The 19948-nt window shown below is 39.5% G+C and overlaps 1 protein-coding gene across 4 annotated transcripts; it reads right to left on the bottom strand.

Moving 5' to 3' along the window:
- Positions 1 to 719: 719 nt before the first annotated feature.
- On the bottom strand, positions 720 to 19002 carry GCFC2 (GC-rich sequence DNA-binding factor 2). 4 transcript variants are annotated; one of them, XM_084283586.1, is made up of 18 exons: positions 18766 to 19002; positions 17333 to 17443; positions 15920 to 16078; positions 15064 to 15279; positions 13960 to 14045; positions 12738 to 12853; positions 11512 to 11698; positions 10451 to 10574; positions 8278 to 8356; positions 6990 to 7102; positions 6154 to 6353; positions 5280 to 5433; positions 4889 to 5010; positions 3996 to 4072; positions 3282 to 3348; positions 2572 to 2718; positions 2187 to 2311; positions 720 to 1955 (listed from the first exon to the last, which is right to left on the bottom strand). In XM_084283586.1, exons 1-18 carry the CDS (start codon positions 18992 to 18994, stop codon positions 1841 to 1843), a joined length of 2427 nt encoding a protein of 808 aa, XP_084139712.1. In that variant the 5' UTR covers positions 18995 to 19002; the 3' UTR covers positions 720 to 1840. The 4 variants fall into 4 exon arrangements, with proteins under 4 accessions (XP_084139712.1, XP_084139714.1, XP_084139713.1 ...); XM_084283588.1 differs by having other exon boundaries at positions 5280 to 5430; XM_084283587.1 differs by having other exon boundaries at positions 15920 to 16075.
- Between the last annotated feature and the right edge of the window lie 946 nt (positions 19003 to 19948).

The following is a 19948-nucleotide window of genomic DNA, read 5'->3' as shown; positions in this document are numbered from 1 at the left end:
TTCTGCTTTATGGAGTAGGTGGGGGCCAGTTGTGAAACTGCCTGCCCCAAGAGTTTCAGAAAGGGGCAGCAGCAGGGAAGTAGACAAATACAAGCCCAACCACATGGTTAGAGTCTTAAGTGCTGTTTAGCTTTCCTGTAAAGACAATCAGTTCTGATAATACACCAATAACAACCTGCCAGAGCAGCAGATACAAACATTTTGAAATCAGCTTTAAAGAATGGAGCCCGAGCAGCTGCTCTTTAAACCAGATCCTTTGAATTAGTTTAAGTTGATCATGAAGCATCACAGAAGAGTCTCAAGTGCTCAGCTGGGACAGGGGTTGAGCTCATAAACATAGAAAGGCAATTATTATAAGTCCTTACAAGTACTGCTTAATCCCTTGGAAGCAACATCTACAGAGTTTATTGTAATAGAACATCAATAGTCTCCTAGTAGCTTCTTGAGGAGCAAGCTTCAGACCAGATAAAACAAAGCAAGAAAGAATAAAACCATACACTTCTGCTGATTTCAGAGTAGCTTTTTGTGATACTCAGAGGAAAATAAAAATGCAATTATTAGAAAGCAGAATTTGCATAGTACTCCTAATTCTTGAAGGTAATGAGGGGCCCATAGTGCCAAAGTTTTTTCCGTATTTCACATACCAGTCCTGTCGCGTGTTAAAGAATTGAACTGTAGAGGCTCATTAACACAACAAAACAGTTACTTGTTTTCAGAATAATTGTTTTGGTTTTATTTTAAAAGTCATCTTTTGTCTGTAACACTGATCAGAACTATTTACAATTAAAATCTTTTACAAAAATATATTTTACAATTAAAAAATAAAACAGAACAAACCTACAAGAGTTAAATTCTCATCCCATAAGATTCTGGAGATACTGGAGATACAGTTGCAAGTAAACACCCATCAGAATTTGAGATGCTTTAGGGTTTTTACAAGAAAACATCCTTTATATTCTGTTGCCTTAATACTGCAAATATACAAAGTTATAAAACATGAGAGATCTAATACAGGTACTGTGAAATAAGGTTCAGGATCTCACCCTGGGAAGCAAAAGAGATTTCCCTAGAAGGTGGTTACTAGAAGGTCATGGAGGTTGTGCTTATCCTTCTCATAATGAAGGTCTATTAGGAGTCTGATAAATCAAGGTGTGACAACTCCAGGTGTGTGCACACAAGTTCAGCCTGGATCAAGTACAAAACTCCCCTATAAGGCACACGCTATCTTAACTACATTTGTTCTTCCCCAGACATTGTGCAACTTCTTACCTCACTAAACCCCCATTTACCATCAGTAAACATTGATCAGACTCTTCACTGCACACTGACTTCCTCTGTTTCTCTGTCAGCGTCAAAACCCTTGCAACTTTATCAGTTCTTTTCCACTACGGACAACCTAAACGATAACCCTACAAAATTTCTGCAGACAAGTTAGAAGAGTTCAATGGCTGCTGACTCAGAGTGATAGTTAGCAATATAATATTGAAAACAGCTTGTAAAGGTGTCAGCTCTCTAGCAGTGATAAACTTTACTGGAAAGATAGGGAGTGCCTACAATCCTTCCCAGAAGGGTAAAGCAATAAAGCTTTATTGCCGTACATTTCAGGATGTCTGCAGTTTACATTGACAACTGTGATTTTTTAAAACACTCCTTAACTTACGAGTAGGTGGCAGTAGAATATATTTGGAAAAAAAATCCTCGAGTATTTAGCAATAAAACAGGGACGTCAACTGATCACCACTACATCTTTGGGTAGGCAGAGTCCGCTAATTAAACGGAACTTTTTTTAGTGTGAATATCAGGCTTGTTTCAGTAATTTTAAACACTGCTTCAAAAATTCCTACTTCCCAATTACGGATTTAAGATGTCCAAGTTTGTACTCTTCAATGAAGTCTTCAACGATATGCAGAGCCTTGACTTTCACCAACAGAAGAATAACTTCTTTTGTTTCATCACTATAAAAAATGAAAAATTGATACAAAAAATTGATAAAGTGCATAAATGTGTTGCTATAACATTAATAAGTTTAAAACGTACTTAGAGAGTCAGGCATCTCTCCTTCACCACCTGTAGTTGGGTGCCCCAGATACATTGATCAGTAGCAGGACACGAAATCTAGAGCCTCAAACAACATGTTAACATGAAGTATATGAAGAAGTGCATAATCCCAAGGGATACACACATACCTTTGGTTATTCTTGTGGAGCACACGTGCACACTGCAGCAAATGCTGGCAGAAGTTCAGTAACTCTGGGAGAGTTGATCCATTTCCAAGATCTTCGAACCATCTTTCTGGGAGGCACGCAACCACCTGTTGAGTCAAAGAATATTCAATAAAACCAAGTCCCACTACTTCTGACAGGGTCTTCTTTTGGCAAGTTCAGTCATTATTAGTAGAATGTTTTTTCTTTAAAACCAAAATTATCATTACAAGTAGTTGTTCTTAAAAACCCTTAGACTAACATTTGCTCTAAAATGTTTCACACACCAAGATCAGGCAAAAAATCTTAAATGGTGCATGGTGACACTCCATCTTCAGGCTAATCCTGTCCTCATGAGAAAAAGCCTTACCTTAGTACACTTTTCTATGTTATCTGGCCCTGGTGGTGTGTTTAAGAGGTTCAGAAGAAGGTAACGATTCAGCAGCTTGCTCAGTCCCAAATCACGGACCATGTCTTCCTGTACAATCCCATTCCAAAGAAGAACATTGGAGAGCAGCTGCATTGATGAAAAAACAGAACATGCATACTTGGTGGCTGAGAGCATGGTAAATCAGTTTAAAAACTTTTATCCCTTCATGCATCTAAGTCTCATCTTTAGTACAAATAGACTCCCTAAAGGAGGCAGATCTGAGCGGGAATTAAATCACAGGCATTCAGAAATTCCCAGCTTAGCACTCCAGAAGTAAAACTACACTGAGGGACTTAAACAAATGTGCAGTGAGTATATCCTACAGTAAGGACAGCATTTGTGCTGTAGGCATGTACTGAGGGAACAGACCTGTTAACAGAGTGACAATGACCAACTGATCTGATGCCATGCCACCAGGTCTGGCTGATGCACCCAAGGGAAAGAAAAAAAGAGCAGAACAGATGGTCAAATCAAAGTCTCTTGCAAAATATGTACCAGTTGGGTAAGCAAAGTGCTCATTTCTAGTTTTTTAAATCATCACATGTGGGTCGCTAAAAAGAATACATCCTTCACCAAGAAAAATAGCTACTGTATTAATCTCTCAGGAATCAGATTTGTCTGAAAATACATTACAGGTATTTTTTCTTTACCTTAACAGCTGACCAAAAACGTCTTTCTTGAAATTTTGAACCTGGTGATGATTTGTCTTCCACGGTGCTGGTCATGAAAATAAGAAAAAAGGTGAAATAAGGATTTTGGTTTTTAAAAGAAAATAAGCAGACAATTGATCTCAAACACTGAGGAATATACAATTATGGAAATTCTTCCAGTAGTGACCACCACAACCAGAATTAAAGGTGCAGAAAAACAGCTGTCACTTTAAACACATTATAATACAAATACTATAAAATCATTTCAGATAAAATTAGCAATTGGAAACACCTCATTCCCATCTCTGAAAGTGTGTTCAGTAATAAGCATCAAGAATATAAACCCTATTTTAGGAATGACATAAGGAATGAAGAGCAGCAGGTGTAAAAGACCACCTAAAAATAACCCAGGCCCTCAGGTACTGTAAATTGCTACAGCAAAACCAGACTGTGGACGGGACCTCAGGTACTGGAAAGCTTTTAGTTACAGGAACAAAGTCCATCAAGGAACATCAAGTCCACCGTGGAGTCCACATTTACAAACTCCTAACAAGAGTAAAGCTTCATAACCTTTCCTACAATGGAACAGTAGAATGCATGTTTGTCACATTAGTTGCTGATTAATATCTACAATATTTCACCTATATCTGTGAGGAAGAGGTATACAGAAACAAAATTTAAAAGAAAGAGGTAAAAATCCTGGAGTCAGATTACCTTTTAGGATACAGAGGAATAAAAACATCTTCCTCTATAGATTTCTTCATCCTTAGGACAACCTCCTTTATCAAATCCTGTTTAAAAAAAAAAAAAAAGAAAGAAAGAAAAAAACAGGTTTTCACAAGAAAAAAGACTTCACCTTCCATTTAAAACAATTTCAATTTTGTTAATCTAGGAATGTAACACAGATATATAGGTGACACTTGCATATAAAACACAGATCACAGCTACATTAAAGAACTGTCAGCAAGTCTCAGCTTTAAACCATCCCTTTTGGATAACCCTTAAGATGATTGTTGGTTTTGTTTTGTTTTATTTCCTGCTGCCTTGTAGCCATGAAATTCTATATAAAAATCACCATAGATAGGAGAGTATGTGTTTTGGGGGGAATGTGTTTAAATTGAGAACATTTTAAGTTTGGGGATTTTTAAATTTTAAGATTTCTGCTGTGAAGAACAGCAAAGAGGAATCCTCTTTTTTCTACTCAATAGCTACTTAAAAAAATCTTACAAGTTGAACACGAGTATTACCAGCATTTATATCTCAGATTCTGAAAGATAATTAAATGCAAAACTGAAACTTCTAACCATTGCTATTGTCATAAGCAAAAAGATTAGATCTATGATCGATGTTTTGATATGTACAGGCAGAACTTTTCTAGGAACAGGGGCTGATTTCTGCCTTAGAAATATCCCATCTTCTACCACCATCAGTAAGGACAGCATCAGACTAGTGAAAGTCAACTATTAAATCTTCTTACTATAAGGTGACGAAACAAGTAATCAGAACTGAAAAACCTCAGGACAATGTTATAAGTGCACATAGGAGCATGCATAGTAAGTGTGGACAGTGGATGAAGTTCTTTTCTCAGTACCACAGGAGCTTTTTACCTCTTTCGCTTTTCTGCCTTCACTTTTGGACGGGACTTGTTTTTCAAAGATATTTCTGCAAAGCTGTACGAGGTTCTCAGTCTGTGAAGTCGATAAAGGATCCCACACATTCTGTACAAATGCTGAAAAACAAAGGAATTTCTTAAATTCATAATATCCAAGTGGTTCTCTGCTCTAGTTTCAAGGCATTAAAACATAATGAAAGCTAACATTTAAAAAGCTAAGCCTCTCATTTACAATAATCTTACAAGAGGCTACTTTAGCCTTATTCTGTGGAACCATGTAATCACTATATCTTGGAATGATTAGATATCTAACATTATCTGATAGTTATCACTTATTGTTTGGTTGCTTACAGCACACAAACATTTTCAAGACAACCTTAACATACCTGCAATTTTTGGTAGAACAGTTTTTTCAATCACTCTAGGCAAGACTTCTTGATCAGGATCATCCTCTCGTTTTGATTCAGATGAGTTTTCGGCATTACTGAATTCTTCTACAGCTCTGAACCAGGGCATCTCTGCCAAGTCTGTAGAACTCTGCTGAAAGATCATTCCTATTAGTTGTCAGCTGGTCGGGACTGAAAAGAAAAGCTCCATGCAAAAATACATCCAGTGATACCACAAAGATTCTCACTTAGTTTTAGATCCATCCTTATCCAATGGGCCAAAACAACAAGTTAAGAAAATTGGTTTTAAACTAGAATTCAAACAGCAGGGCTGTCTTCAAAGAACTCAGGAGAATTCTTTTTACAAGGGATGGTGCAAAAGGGCCAGGGGATAAGGGGAAGAAAGTTAAGAAGATTCTAACTCTCAGATCATTAGAAATTAACAGCCGTGCTATGCACAGGAAGAGCTACAACTCTTTTTTGTATTAGTACAGATTAAAACAATTCATACACAAAAATTACTTGGCAGGAGGAAACGGACCTTCTCCTTCTAAATAAGATACTTTTATCTCAAGCTCTGGAATGCCCCTACAATCCAAATGACAATGTTCCCATACAGAAGTCTTCCCTGCAAAGAGCAGGCCTCTGCCCTGTCATACTCTGAGCTGCCAGAAATGCTCACAGAGCTCACCAACTACCAAGAACGAATAAAGCAGAAAAGCCAAGTTTACTAAGACAGCACAGACCAGAAACATAACAGGTTTTATGGAGCACTGTCTACTGCTTCAGTGTAATACCCAGAAACCTAGAGGTCACCTCTGCCATATAATACAACCAATTTTTCCACGAAAAGGAAGTTTGATGATGCACCTACCTCAAGAGGATTCCAATTTATTAACTGAACTCTGATCAATGGATTTAAAAGCTTAGGCAGGCAAAAACTGACGTAAGCATCACAGTAAGAGTCAGGAAACTTCTCTTTCCATTCCTGGAATTTCAACAGGATTTTTCTGATGTCACAAAAATCTGCATGTACATCTTCAAAGATTTTCCTACTATCCTCTAAAATGTTATCTATGGATAATATTCATTGGGAATAAAAAGAAACAATCACAATTTATTGAGGCATAAGCTGAATAGTTTATGAATCTATAGGACATAAGTATTTATATGATAATTGCAATTGTCATTTATTTTTCACATATCTTACACTGAAATGTGTTTTAAAATTGGCTCTCTGGAAAACCCTTTTTCAGGAAAAAAAAACAAAACAGAAGACCACAGAAAGACAGACTTCTTTATGAACTATTGCACAGTTTTATACATCCGCTTTGTATCAACTTTGTATCACAGACTTCTGCAATTTCAGACCTGAAAATCCTTCCGCTGTTATCCAGAAAAAAAAATTACGCTTTTCCCAGCTCCTCCTGACCCACATATTCAAGGCAATTAAAACGTTGAATTAAAATTCATTCATTCCATCTTCAGAAAACAATGATTAGACATTGTCTAATTGATTAGACAAAAAACACAGCCTTATATCTATTCTACCCAAGTAATTAGTCAGAATTGTCTGAAGGCATTTCTTCTCTGTAGCATAGAAGAAATGACATACAATTCACAAGTATTTCTTCACTTTCCTTTGAAAAATCATTTAAAAAACAGGAAACAAATTTTGTTATCATACATCATATCAAGACTGACACCAACCTTTGCTCTCCTGGAATTCAGTCACCTCTGTTGGAGTCAGCTCATCGTCACTTGACATGCCTTCGTGGTGATCGGCTTTTTGTGACTGCTCTCTCACCTGCCGTCTGCAAGTCCTGTATTTGTAATGAACTCACATGAGTTACCATTCCCCATGTACATGTGGAAGGGAGCTATTGAAAAACAATCCCATTCAGAAATACACTAAAAACACAGTGAGAATAAAAACCTAACGAAATGCAGTGGGGAAGCAGCAGTAATTATCTAACCATAAGGAGCAAGAACTGTGGAACAAGCAGGTACTTTGTGAGCTGACATAAAGGAGGTTACAGGAACGTCTCATCTTCCTCATTGCCACACAGGAACCTTCACTACACCTCATCCCTACCGAGGCCTCTAACAACTCATTCCACCTGGAACACCAGACATCTAGCATGGTACTGGAGATACTACCTCTGACAGTCTTAGTACGTAGGAAACTACTGAGCCCTCAACAGTCTGTCACTGTGGTTCCAGATAGCTTGTGCAACAGCCCACATAAAAATTGTGGCAGCTCAAAAAATGCTATTGCCATGGCACCAAGCATCCCAACAGCTTGCAAAATCAACAGCTTACATGTCACATAGAAATTGTGTATGTCATGCAAATGACATGCATAGATACCTCACGTATTTATATCAATTAGCAGTAATGGTTCACTTTAATTAAGAGGTTTTTAGCACATTGCTGCTTTTTAAGTTACTGGAAGCTTTGAAACTCAGTTGCATTGGTACTTTGACTCATAACAGTGCTTTGCAGTAAGAGATTTGGAATTGGAATGGATGAAAAACAGTCTCCAAACACTAATACCCAAGATGTAGTATCTAGCCTACACTGACTGAGGATAGGCTTGACGTTGTACTGCTTCATTCACCACCACCACCCCCCCAGCAGCAACAGTAATCCCAGCCTCTTTTTGTTACTTATGCAATAATACAAAAACGTATTTCTGAATAAGGTCACAGTATTACCTATTACACCATGGAGAGAAAAAACTCCTCTCGCATAGTTTTGTAATCAGCCATACTTAAAAACACGGTATTTTAAAATAAAACAATCTAAATTAGCAATGGAGAGAATTACATTAATAAATAGATTTTCCAAATGCTTTGAGCTCTGGAAGGCAAATACATTTTTTTGGGTGTAATCTTATTTAGTAATCCTGCAGATTTACATTCATCACTAATTAGTTACAGGAAGCTAGTGTACCACACATTTATCAGAATTAGCTGTACATATACATAATAGCTACCTTCGGTGTTCACATGTTTTCAGAATCTCCATCTTTTCATCACCTTCCAATCCGCCATTAGTTGGTTTGTCTTTCCCAGCTAACAGAAGACAGAAACAGACAAAAGAAAAGAGTATGATTTAAGAGTTCCTATTTTCTCAAATGCAAAAATGATTCTCGTCCTATTGTTTTTCATCTGGAAAATAACCAAAGAAAACAAAACCTCCTGATCAAAAATTGTAACAGTCTCCAGGGTAAAGCACAGCAAATATTGCATGTTAAATGCATGATAGTCAGATGTGGCTGTTCCTTTGTAACAGCTGATGGAAGGGGGTTTGAAAACATTCCAGCCAATAATCACCGCTTCCCAGTCCTGGTTGGAAACAGAACTGTCTTCCACAATCTGCTCCTAGCAGCACGAACGGCATGTGTAGGGACTTAATTAGCCTGTATGTTAAAAAAATGAAACTATGCAATAAATTGAATAACTTCAGAGTTTTAGTTCCAACACTGCAATGGATGTTAAATCCCCAATTTACATTATTCAAGATCATTGCATTGCAATTTCAAGACTAGTCAGTTCCTCACTATCTCCTGTTATTTGTGTCTCCTTGTGTGGCCCAAATTACCCATACTCTGATTCTTCAGCCCAACAGAGAAATAAAAACTCGAAGCATTTTCTATTTGGACATTCATTTGTATCAGTATCAGCTGGCTGGCGTGTGCACAACATACAAAAAAGCATCCTACTCTCAAGTATTCCAGTATAAGAAAAAACATCATTTCCACTAAATTAAAACACAACTAGGAACATAACAATTAAAAGCTCTGTTAAACATTCAAGTACAGTTCCATTTGTAATAAACTGAAAATAAAAAAAATTAATAGCTGCTATTGACACAAACAAGTACTCTTTTGTTCTAAGCACCTGCTGTCAGTCTACCACACCATTTTACAAAATTACACATGCCGTTGGTTCTCTAATCAGCCTTTTGTCCTGTGTAGTCAGAGCACTGAATCCATGGCTGGTTGTTACCAGAAACTGGTGCATCTGGCCTCCATCTGTTCACAGAACCTCCAAGTGTATCGCTGTTTGCTTTGCCTAAACAGCTTTAAACAGGATTTTTTGTTTGTTTCTTTAAACAGCAACAGCTAAAGATTCACACTGCACACAAACAATGCCATCAGCATGGAAAGAAAACACGAAATTAGAAAATTGTTATCGCTTTTCCTACAGCAACTAAAAGATTAGTTGTGTTTTGGATAAAATCCTTACACAGAAAAGCTTCTTTCTTCATGTCCTTCTCTTCATATAATTGTCACTGAAGAATCTGAAATCTGACACCCTAATGTAAAGTCACGTTGCCCAGTAAACGCATTGCTTTTTCACAGATTCACAAGTGGCAGAACACTGTGCCAGCAAGCTTTCAGAGAATCACAGAATGGCTTGGGTTAGGAAGGGACCTTCAAGATCATCCAGTTCCAACCCCCTGCCATGGGCAGGGACACCAGCCACTAGATCTGGTTGCTCAGGGTCTCATCTAATGTGGCCTTGAACACCTCCAGGGATGGAGCATGCACAACTTCTCTGGGCAACCTGTGCCAGTGCCCCACCACCCTGAGTGTGAAGAATTGCCTCCCAACCTCTGATCTTAATCTCCTCTATTAGTATAAAATCATTCCCCCTTGTCCAGTTATCTGACTTAGCAAGAGATAGCTCTCCATCTTTTTTATAAGCCCCTTTTAAGTATTGAAAAGCTGCAATAAGGCCACTCTGGAGATCTCTCTTCTTCAGGCTGAACATCCCCAGCTCTCCCAGCCTTCCTTCATAGCAGAGGTGCTTCAGCCCTCTGATCAACTTCACGGCCCTCCTCTGAACCTGTTAATCTTTCCCCAGCTTAAGACCTACTAGAAAACTGACTCCATGTCTCCTTTTAAATACTGAGATAATTGCCAGGATTAATAAGCCAAAATTAGTACTTGGTCATGTTATATTCACTATTATATCAGAAAACATTACAGGCCTTGCTGAGGTAAGGATTTCAACTGAGATATAGTGCAACGTGGTTACTGACAAATGGAAGAGGAAAGAAGATGAAAAGTAAGAATAAAATACCATCCAAAAATTAACTGTGTATTTCTGCTTAAAGATTGACTGTTTCAATAAGAAAGTAACTCGTGACTTCATACTAACTTGTCAGATGCTGAATATAAGCAGATTCAATTTTCAGCTCATCTTGCCTTCGTTTCAACACTGCCATGGCTCGTTGCTGAAGAAGTGCATGTGCAGCCAATTCCAGCTCATTAATGTATTTCAGCTGAAATACAGCAAACAGTAATCAGGTTTGAAATAAAATGAAAAAAGAAAGAACAAAGTGTTTCCGTGGATTTTCAACCACAGTAGTGAAATTAGAACCAAAGTACTAAAGATTGAAAGTTCCTACTCACTGGAGGTTTTCAGGCATTTTTTTTTTTTTTATTAAATTAAGACTGAAAAATAAATTAAACTGCTTATCACAGAATTACGTAAGACTTTATGGAAAAGCACTCAACAGGACACTTGTGTAACACTTAGTTTCCTTTCAGTTTGCCTTTGAGCCACTAGCCATTAAAAGAGAAATACTAACAAGCACTTGCTCTCTTTAGAGATGCACAAAAAGACTCACAGTTGCAATGCAATTGATGTAAAATAGATTTGATAGCACTGTCTACACAGGACACTTTCACTAAAGCTGAACTTTAGGCAGCCTCTCCCCACGTCCAAACCTTTCCTCCTCTTTTTATATAGATAATGTTTCAGGGAACAGATAGAGCAGATAACAGACAAATCCCTACATAGCTCAACTAAATCAATCCCAATTCAAACCTAACATGAAATCCTTATTACCTCTATTACATAACAGAAGTCACATACATTTTGAGATCCCAAATGTGAATTTAAGCCCTGCCTCTTGTTCAACTTCAGCACACTCTAGTTACTGTACACATACAAAACTCCCTCCAGTAAGGTTTTGGTTTTATCCACCAAACTCTAGGTGAGACCACAGCCCAAGTCAGTAAACGTATACTAGCCTGATCATTACTTTAGGTCATGGTGAGGGTTGGTTTGTTTCTCTTTATTTTTGTTTCCTGTTGTATTCAAATTTCTGAGTTTTTAATTGGGTAGTGTCCTTTTTACCACCATTTCCGAACAAGAATTCTCATCTTAAATTGAAAGAATGCACCTTTATCATGATTTTAAAAAAAGAGACATACTTTTTCATTCAAACAGTTTATCAGGTTCTCTACGTATGTCTTCATGCCCCTGTAGAATTTGTAATTCAAAGCAGCATCTGAATTCTTCTCCAGTTCCTCAACAGTCATCTTCGAACTTTCAATGTCCTGCATATATTTTTCATACTCCCTCTGGTGGGCACAGTGCACATCCTGCAATGATGTTATCCTAAAAAAGAAACACCCAGAAAATATTGCCAAGTTAACAGTTAATGCATTCCAAAACATTTTTCCCACTAAAATAAAGTATAAAACATTTGCCTGTGCTAAGAATAGCACTTGTATTTGAGCTAAGAAGCATTGGAAGTTAAACGCACACCAGCACTTGCAAGAGTATGGGGTGTGGGCAAGCATTGTGCTTTGGAGAATCAAATGTCACTTATCTGAGTTTTGAAAGCACCACTGACATTTTACCTAGATTCCTCAATACACCGTGCTTCCCAAAACCATGAGAAGTTGAGTGATATCACATTAAATTGATTCTAGGCAACAAATTCAGTAAAACTATAGCACATGTCAGTATGTCCACAACTGCTTCTGGCTGAGCTGGCTCTGAAGGATGACAGGGGATGGCTTACCTTGGGATGCCTGACCCCAGCTGTCCTGCCCAAACACCTTTTTGGTGTTCACCTTCACCCAGGGACATTTCAGATGCCCATACAGCAGCTGCTGAATAGCTGAAGAGAAGTCACAGCTTGCAAACTAAGGGGAAAAAAATCATAACATGGCTTGGAAGGGACCTTTAAAGATGATCTAGTCCCATCAAGACAGGTCCTAAACAGGCTGCATGGATTGTGCTGCTGCTTTAGGAAATACTAAGCTATTTTTGCAGCTGGTGATCACTGTGAGAGGGATAGGATAGCTGGTAATCAGTGTGAGAGGGATATGATAGCCAGCTGCATCTGCCCTGGTTGAAGTTTTCCATGCTTGGCAAAGTTAATGTTGTACCTATATTCCTGTAAGAACTACTAGCAAGCACAAAGATCCACTGCTTTATTCTAGGTAATAAAATGCTGCTGAAAAGTCCATATACTCTAACAACAAAGCATTGCTAAGTTAAAAGTTTGTAATACTGTGCTAGACATAACTGGCATGTTAATCCAGAAATCCTCCAATATTCAGGAGAAAGAATAACAAGCTGTCATCTCTCCTTCTGCAACAAAATGAACACAGACATCTCAGAAGTTAATTTTAAAATCAGTTTTTACCTTTCAGTCAGTCGCTTTTTTACAATTTCCAAGCTCACAGGTGGTAAGGAAACAGAGGTATCAAACTTGGGTTTAGCTGGTTGAGATTTACACAGGGAAGCATCACTGTAAATTTCCTGCAAGAATTGTAACTGTTAATTTTTAAGACAAATTTAATAAGTTTAATAAACAATTTATACAAGTTCTGCCTCTGCAGCTTTAGAGATCAATGAGACAATCTGAACATCCAAGACATACGATAAAAACATACATATTTCAAGGATTATTTTTTTTTTTTGTAAAACAAAAGCATGGAAAACTGAATATAAGAACTGTATATACATTGCATCAATACAGAGTATACATAAATAAACAGCACAAAATAATTTGTAATTTAGGATGCATTAAAGTTGCTCTTTTCTTGGTCTGAATATATTAATCACTCTAGTGATACAAAATGACAGCTGAGACCTCGCTAGTACTACAATTTTATACATAAAATGTAGAAGTCATGAACTACAGTTAAGCAGCGATAAGGACAGAATTTTCATTCTGAAAACTCAGCTTGACTGTAATTGTAACTAAAAAAGGATTCCAAGCATTTTAGCTTATAATTTACAAGACATACTATATTCTAAAACAGTAGAAACTTGTAAGTTAAAACCTAACCAAAACACAATTAACTGAAGCAATCAAGTGCATGACTAACAAGGTTTGCAACAGTTTTTGCCATTTGCTGAGCAGCAGAAATTAAGGATTTTGCAGAAACAAGTGGGGCATGAGGACCAATCACACTGGATTTGAAACTCAGAAGATCGATGCAACTTTCCCCCAATCCTCTGACTACTCCCATTTAACAAGCAGCATTTTCTACAACTGTCCCTCTTGAAATAAAAAAAAAATGGTTATTCAGATTTTCCTAGTCTGATCCGGAATACACGATTTAAGCCAGAAACAAAACCTCCTCAGAAAACACGTTTGTCAGTTATTTAGCTCATCTCTGCTTCTCCCAAGGTGTTCCTTCACAAATTGGTAACCCTTCAAGGCATTACAATACCCTTCTTCTGAACAGCAATGCAGAGATCACAAATTGTCATTATCACCTTTTCCTGGAATAACCAGCACCTAACTTCCTAAAAATCTCTTATGACTTGGCAGAAAGTAGATACCACTCCAGAACAAGCTCTCTTCTCTTGCCTATGAGCAAAAAGCAACTTTCAGTGGTTAAGAAAGCACATATCACCTGAGAGAGCTTGACAGCTTTCTTTATTTGCTGTTCTTCCCACTTCATTTGTGCTTCATCTTCACTTGACTCATCACTAACAGACACTGGAAGTAAAAACAATCATTAGTACAGTAATTAAGTCCTTACCTACCTCCCTATTCCCTGACCAATACTCCTCCTCCCTCAAAAACACCACTTCCCACAGCCATTACTGAGAAGTGACGTACACAAAAAATAGCAGATGAGAAGTCTGCACATGAAGGACTTTGAAACAGTAAGACTTGGAAATGGCAATTGGAATTTGTAGAATTGATATCAATATTAGTTTTCTCTACATACTGTTTCTCAGACAACTAATACGGCAGTACCAGGAGCACAAACACCTCACTTATGTTTCAAAGCAAAGTTATATAAAATGTAAGTACAGTTAGACTGTAACAGGGGACATTATACAGAGCAAATCCCTGAGTGTTCCAAAATGTATGCTCTAATACAGATACAAAAGTATCTCATTAGCATTGATTAGAATTACAGAATTAGCTCATAGCTACGCAATCCTTATAACCATTATTTTAATAAGAACAAAATTAGTCTACAAGTATGGCAAACCAGTGCTTCATAAATGAAACCACAAGCAGCCAGACAAGTTTAAAAACCAGTGGAAGAGCCACATATGCTTTGTGTGTAATAGGCTTGTTTACTTCTGAAGGACTGTCTTGTTTGGGGATTATTTTTTTTCCTCCACATTTTCAGGAAGAGCTATAACGTCAATGTGGAGAGACCACTGGGAGGAATGGAATGTAAGTAGGAGACAAGATTTAGAAAGCTTACATAGGACAATTGTTCTTACACAAGCTTTATATACTTTAAATGTGATGTCTCCAACGAGGTGTTTTTTTTTCCCCTCAAGTCAACAAGGTCAAGAATCATTGTAAAAGTTTTTCATCAAGGCATCCTGCACCCCTACATTAGTGAAACCTAACGCAGGTAAACGTCTCATATAAAACTCAAGCATCAACTTTACAGCCTTTTGCCAAGACCCCCCCAGGAGCAAATTCACTCATTCTTCCAGACATCAGCAAAACAAGAACACAGCCAATGGGAAAAACAGCCTGAACTCACCCATGTGTTCAGTCATTCTCTCCCTAAGAGTTCTCATTTTCGGAGCAAAACTGAGATTCTTCATATCAGACTCGTCTTCACTCTCTTCACTGCTTTCTCTTCTCCGAGAAACCTGACGACCATTTGAAACATCCAGTGGAAGATAATCAGCCTGCGTCCTGGCTAAGTGACGTTTCCTCCGAGCAGACTCAATACAGGCTGCACTGGGGATATTAACTGCATTGAAGAGAAAAAAAAAATCCAAGTAATGCTCTGTATTGTTCCTAATGTCAATAACCACCACAATTCAAGTTCACTGTACAATTCTGAATACAGGACAAGATATTTTTCTTGGAACCTTACCATATAATATTGTAAGTGAATATTAGCAGGTGGAAAGACAGCTTTAAAAAGCAGCTCCATCCAGAAAACAAAACTCAGACTTTTTCTTTCAAATAATCATTAGCCTGTTGTCCTTCTTTCCATCCCTTCAAAGGATCAAAGTTATTGAACTAATGCAGTTTACAAAGAAACCCAAAATTTACAAATACGACAGCATAGATGAGGTTAAATTCTAATCTCAAAGTGAATTATACATCATTAGACAGCAGTTTTTTCACTGCCTTTCTTGCAAAAGGAATGGTTATAATTTTTATTCCATTTCCTGAAATTAACACAGAACCACAAACACATGCAGTCAAAAATATTGGGGAACTATTCCTGTGCTTTCAGAAGCACAACTCAGCAGAAACAAGATGCTTACATCTTACATGACTTCAGTTTACTGGGATTCATCTCACTCGTCTTGTCATGTACTTTCAAACAAAAGAAGTTGTAGTATTACTTCTGAAAAAAAATAAATACATCCATCACTGACCTGGTGATAAATCCTTTCTCCTCCCTGGAGGAGTGGATTCATTTTCAGAGTCTGCACTGTTGTTGTCCTCACTTTGTGAAGAATAACTTTCCTCTTCCTTCTTCTCTTCATCTGTGTCTTCACTGTTACCAGTTCCAGGCTCCAAGTCACAGATTTCTGCTTTAAGTGAAAGAAGTAAGACATGATTTCAGTTTTGGCTGATGAAATGTGATGTGCCACTAACTATTTTACTAAGTTACTATTTAGTTACTAGTAACTGTTTGGACTGTATGACCAAAGACTGGTCACACATCTATTTTCACCCATCCTTATCAAAACAGACCAAACCTTCACACATTCCAATACAGTTATTTACAGCCCAAATCTCATTTAAATCTGGAATTGAAGCATCTGTGGCAGCCCTGAACTAACACATTCTTCTAAGACACAGAGCACATTTGTACACACAAGAGTAACACATGAGCTCCCAGCTGACATCTGATTTATGTCTTCATAGGTCACAGCTTCATTTCATAAAGGGGGGTGGCTTGATTGTTTTTAGCATTAACAATGAGGGAGTCTGTACTTGAGTTGTAAAGATTCATGCATGTCTTGTCTCTGATTTTATTAGAGTTCTTTAAAAACACTAGTTTCTCTTCATGTGCCACTACATCAGACTACTGAACAACAGAATGTGCCACTAGTTATAAGAGTAAGGCATACTTTTACAAGAAGTTACTGAAGATTTATTTGAACCACAAAGGAAATTGTATCTCATCCTAGTTTATTTTTATCTAGCAGCAGCATTAGCAACATATCTGTGAACTGCCACAAGTGTCAAAAAGGTAAATAGAAGGGAAGAGAACATCTTAGACACACTGCTAAAAGAGACAAACCCCAAATCCCACTAAGAAACTCTACTGTTATTCAGTAACACTTAGAATATTAACAGAACAATCAAGGCTATTGATGGTATCCAATTAAGATATCCACATTTTAATAGCAAATGGTTTAATAACACAAAGTTTAAGATTTCCCTTAAGCTCCACCAAACAAAATCTTACCAAGCTCACATTTGATCTCAATATTTGCACTAAGAGAAAGTGTTAACCGACAGTAACCAGCATTGAATAGTTACTACGGTTTGAAAGATACATTTGTCACATTTTTAATGTTGATATTTTACAGAGATTTTGCATACTCAGCTCTTCTCAAGAAGAGCCCCCAAGTTGTAACCCTCTTTTAGCAAGGTCAGTACGGGGGAAAAAAAAATCGTAGAAACATTAAAATTATAAGCTTGTAAAGTAACATTGCAAGTATCATCCTAGACTCAAATAACAAACAGAAAACATCTAACAATCTTGACACAATACTCTTAATTTACTGATTTCATAAAACTAACGTAGAAAATCTTTTAACAATAGAAGTACTTACTTTTGCTTTCTTCTGCTTCTCTCTGTGCAGGCAGCAGGCTTTTCTTCTTTTGAATTCTAAAGGTTACTTCATTAAAGGACGGCTTTTTGATTTTGAAAAGGTCTTCATCACCTGTAGAGATAAAACAGAATGACTCAGACATATCAACAAAGCACATATATATATGTGTGTGTGTGTGTGTATAAATACACATATATAAAGCAAATAATCCTTATATGTGCACTCAGCATACATTTTGAAGCTCTGACTGCATTAAGTCTAATTCTATCACTTTATCACTCAGGATCCATTACTTCTGAATTCATATCTTTGGAGCTTAGCCTCCTTGATACACCAACACCTCCCCAAGGCCATTTCCTCCTGCCCTATCACTTGTCACCTGAAAAAAGAAACTAACACCCTCTTCACTGCAGCCTCCTCTCAGGTAGTTGTAGAGAGCAGCAAGGTCTCCCCTGAGCCTCCTCTTCTCCAGACTACGCAACCCCAGTTCCCTCAGCTGCTTCTCCTGTTTTCTAGTCCCTTCACCAGCTTCATTGCTGTTCTCTGAACGCAGATAACTTCTCTGAGCTCCAGCAGCTCAATATCCTTATTGCAGCAAGCTACCTTCCCATTTTTTCCAAGTTTTATCTATCTCTACAAAACTTTTCAGTGTGTGCCACAAGCACACAAAGAGGCATCAAAGTGCTGTTACGGGTGTGTCTCTCCTAAACCCCACAACATCCATAACGTAGGATCCCAGCTTGTGTTCAGAGGAAGGTGCACAGAAGGGACCTGTAGTCCACCAAGCAACCAACACCCCCACTGTACTGGGCTTACGTGGCACGGGTTTGGTAGCAGGGGGCTACAGGGGTGGCCTCTGTGAGAAGAATCCAGAAGCTGCCTCATGTCAGATCGGAACCTGCTCAAACCAGCTCTAAAGGGCCCATCACTGGGCAGAGCAGAGTCCTGTGGCCTGTGGAGGGGCCCCTGGTGGAGCAGGCTGTCCCCCTGCAGCCCAGGGGTCCCACATGGAGCAGATCTCCACGCTGCAGCCCCCCCATGGGTGGAGGAGCCCCCGGTGGAGCAGGTGGATGTGGCCTGGAGGAGGCTGCGGCCCATGGAGAGCCCCCGCAGGAGCAGGCCCCGGGCCGGAGCTGCAGCCCGTGGAGAGGAGCCCACGCAGGAGCAGGGGGCCTGGGGGGAGCTGCCGCCCACCCGTGGGGGACCCGTGCTGGAGCAGTTTGCTCCTGGGAGATGGACCCCGTGGTACGGAGCCGTGTGGGAGCAGTGCTTGAAGAGCTGCTGCCTGTGGGCAGCCCATGGGCGATCTCCCTGCCCTCATCTCACCCCCGAGCCCTTTTCACCCCATTTTCCCCCCTTCCAGGAGGGGCAGCGCCGGAGCAGTTGATGCAGACTCCATCAGGACAACCCCCCCCCCGCCCTTCGCTCCTCACCTTCCCGCTCCTCCTCGCTCCCGAAGCTCAGCACCCCCGCCCGGCTCCGCACCGGCCCCTCCGCAGCGGCGGTGCCGGGATCCTGCGGCGGAGCAGGAGCAGAAGCAGGGGCAGGGGCAGGGGCACGGCCAGGGGCAGGCTCAGCCCCCGGTTCCTCCTCGCTGCTGCTGCTGCCGCTGGAGGCCGGGCGGCGCCGGGCGCTGAAGGTGCGCGGAGCCCGGCGGAACATGGCGCGGGGCGGGCCCGGCACCGGCTGCGTGCTGAGGGTGCGCGGCGGCCGCAGGCTCGGCCCCCTGAGGGGCGAGCTCCGCCTCAGGGCCCCGGGGAAGGGGGGAAGGGCCTTGCACAAGCTGAGGGGAGAGTGAAAAGCGTCCCTCAGCTTCCAGTTGAAGGGGTTTTGTGGGTGGTTAATCGCTCAAACGCGTGAAAATAAAATTTATCTGAAGGGCTGCGCGTGTGTTCGTGGTGGGGGTGGCCTTGCGGGGTGCCTTCCCCCGCCCCGCAGCTTGGTGCTATGTAGTTGTCAAAAAAAAAAAAAAAACACAAAACAGTCACGTTTTTTAATTTGTTTCTCTGGATCTAGCTCGCTGAAGGAGGCAGGGAAGTGCCAGCTCTGTTGTGAGGGGATAGGAACAGAAGGACGGTGGCAAAAGAAGGACCTAAATTTGTTTTGTGTGGTGAGGAGCTGTACAGTGTCACGCACCATCCCTCATCTCTGTGTGAGTGAGATCTGTGGAAAGAAAGCTTCAGATCCAGCCCCTCTGCTTACACCAGAAACAGGGCGAGTCCTTCAAGTAAGGCCTTTATATCCCAAGAGAAGTATCCAAAAATAGTGGATATTTGTGGGAAAAAAAATAGTGGGCATTTGAAACTTCTTGCTTAAATTGCTCCACGTCTCTCCCCTTCGTCTGTAGGATGAAGATACCAATATTATTTTGCCTCAGGAATCCTGTGGAGAAGAGAAGCTGTATTTGTGAAGCACAACAAAGTACAATAAGAACAATATAAAAAAAAAAAAAAAAGAGAGAGAGAGAAAATTAAAATATATTTCTATTTAGTGCAGGTTCTGAATGGTGCATGTTAAATAAAACCTAAGGCTGTACAATGAATAATAAGGATTCTAAAAACTTTGCCAATTCAATAAGCACGATTCATCTTGCAAATATCATTCATCCTCTGCACT

The sequence above is a fragment of the Netta rufina genome, assembly GCF_964035555.1.
Source record: "Netta rufina genome assembly, chromosome: 3".
NCBI lineage: Eukaryota > Metazoa > Chordata > Aves > Anseriformes > Anatidae > Netta > Netta rufina.
This window is presented reverse-complemented; position numbering and strand designations above follow the sequence as displayed.

Coding starts and splice junctions, on each gene's coding strand:
- GCFC2 (XM_084283586.1), bottom strand. CDS start 18,994: ATGTTCCGCCGGGCTCCGCGCACCTTCAGCGCCCGGCGCCGCCCGGCC. Junction 7,103..8,277: donor AAAACATGTGAACACCGAAG/GTAGCTATTATG, acceptor TTACAAATACAG/GACTTGCAGACGGCAGGTGA. Junction 2,312..2,571: donor ACATAGAAAAGTGTACTAAG/GTAAGGCTTTTT, acceptor TTGACTCAACAG/GTGGTTGCGTGCCTCCCAGA.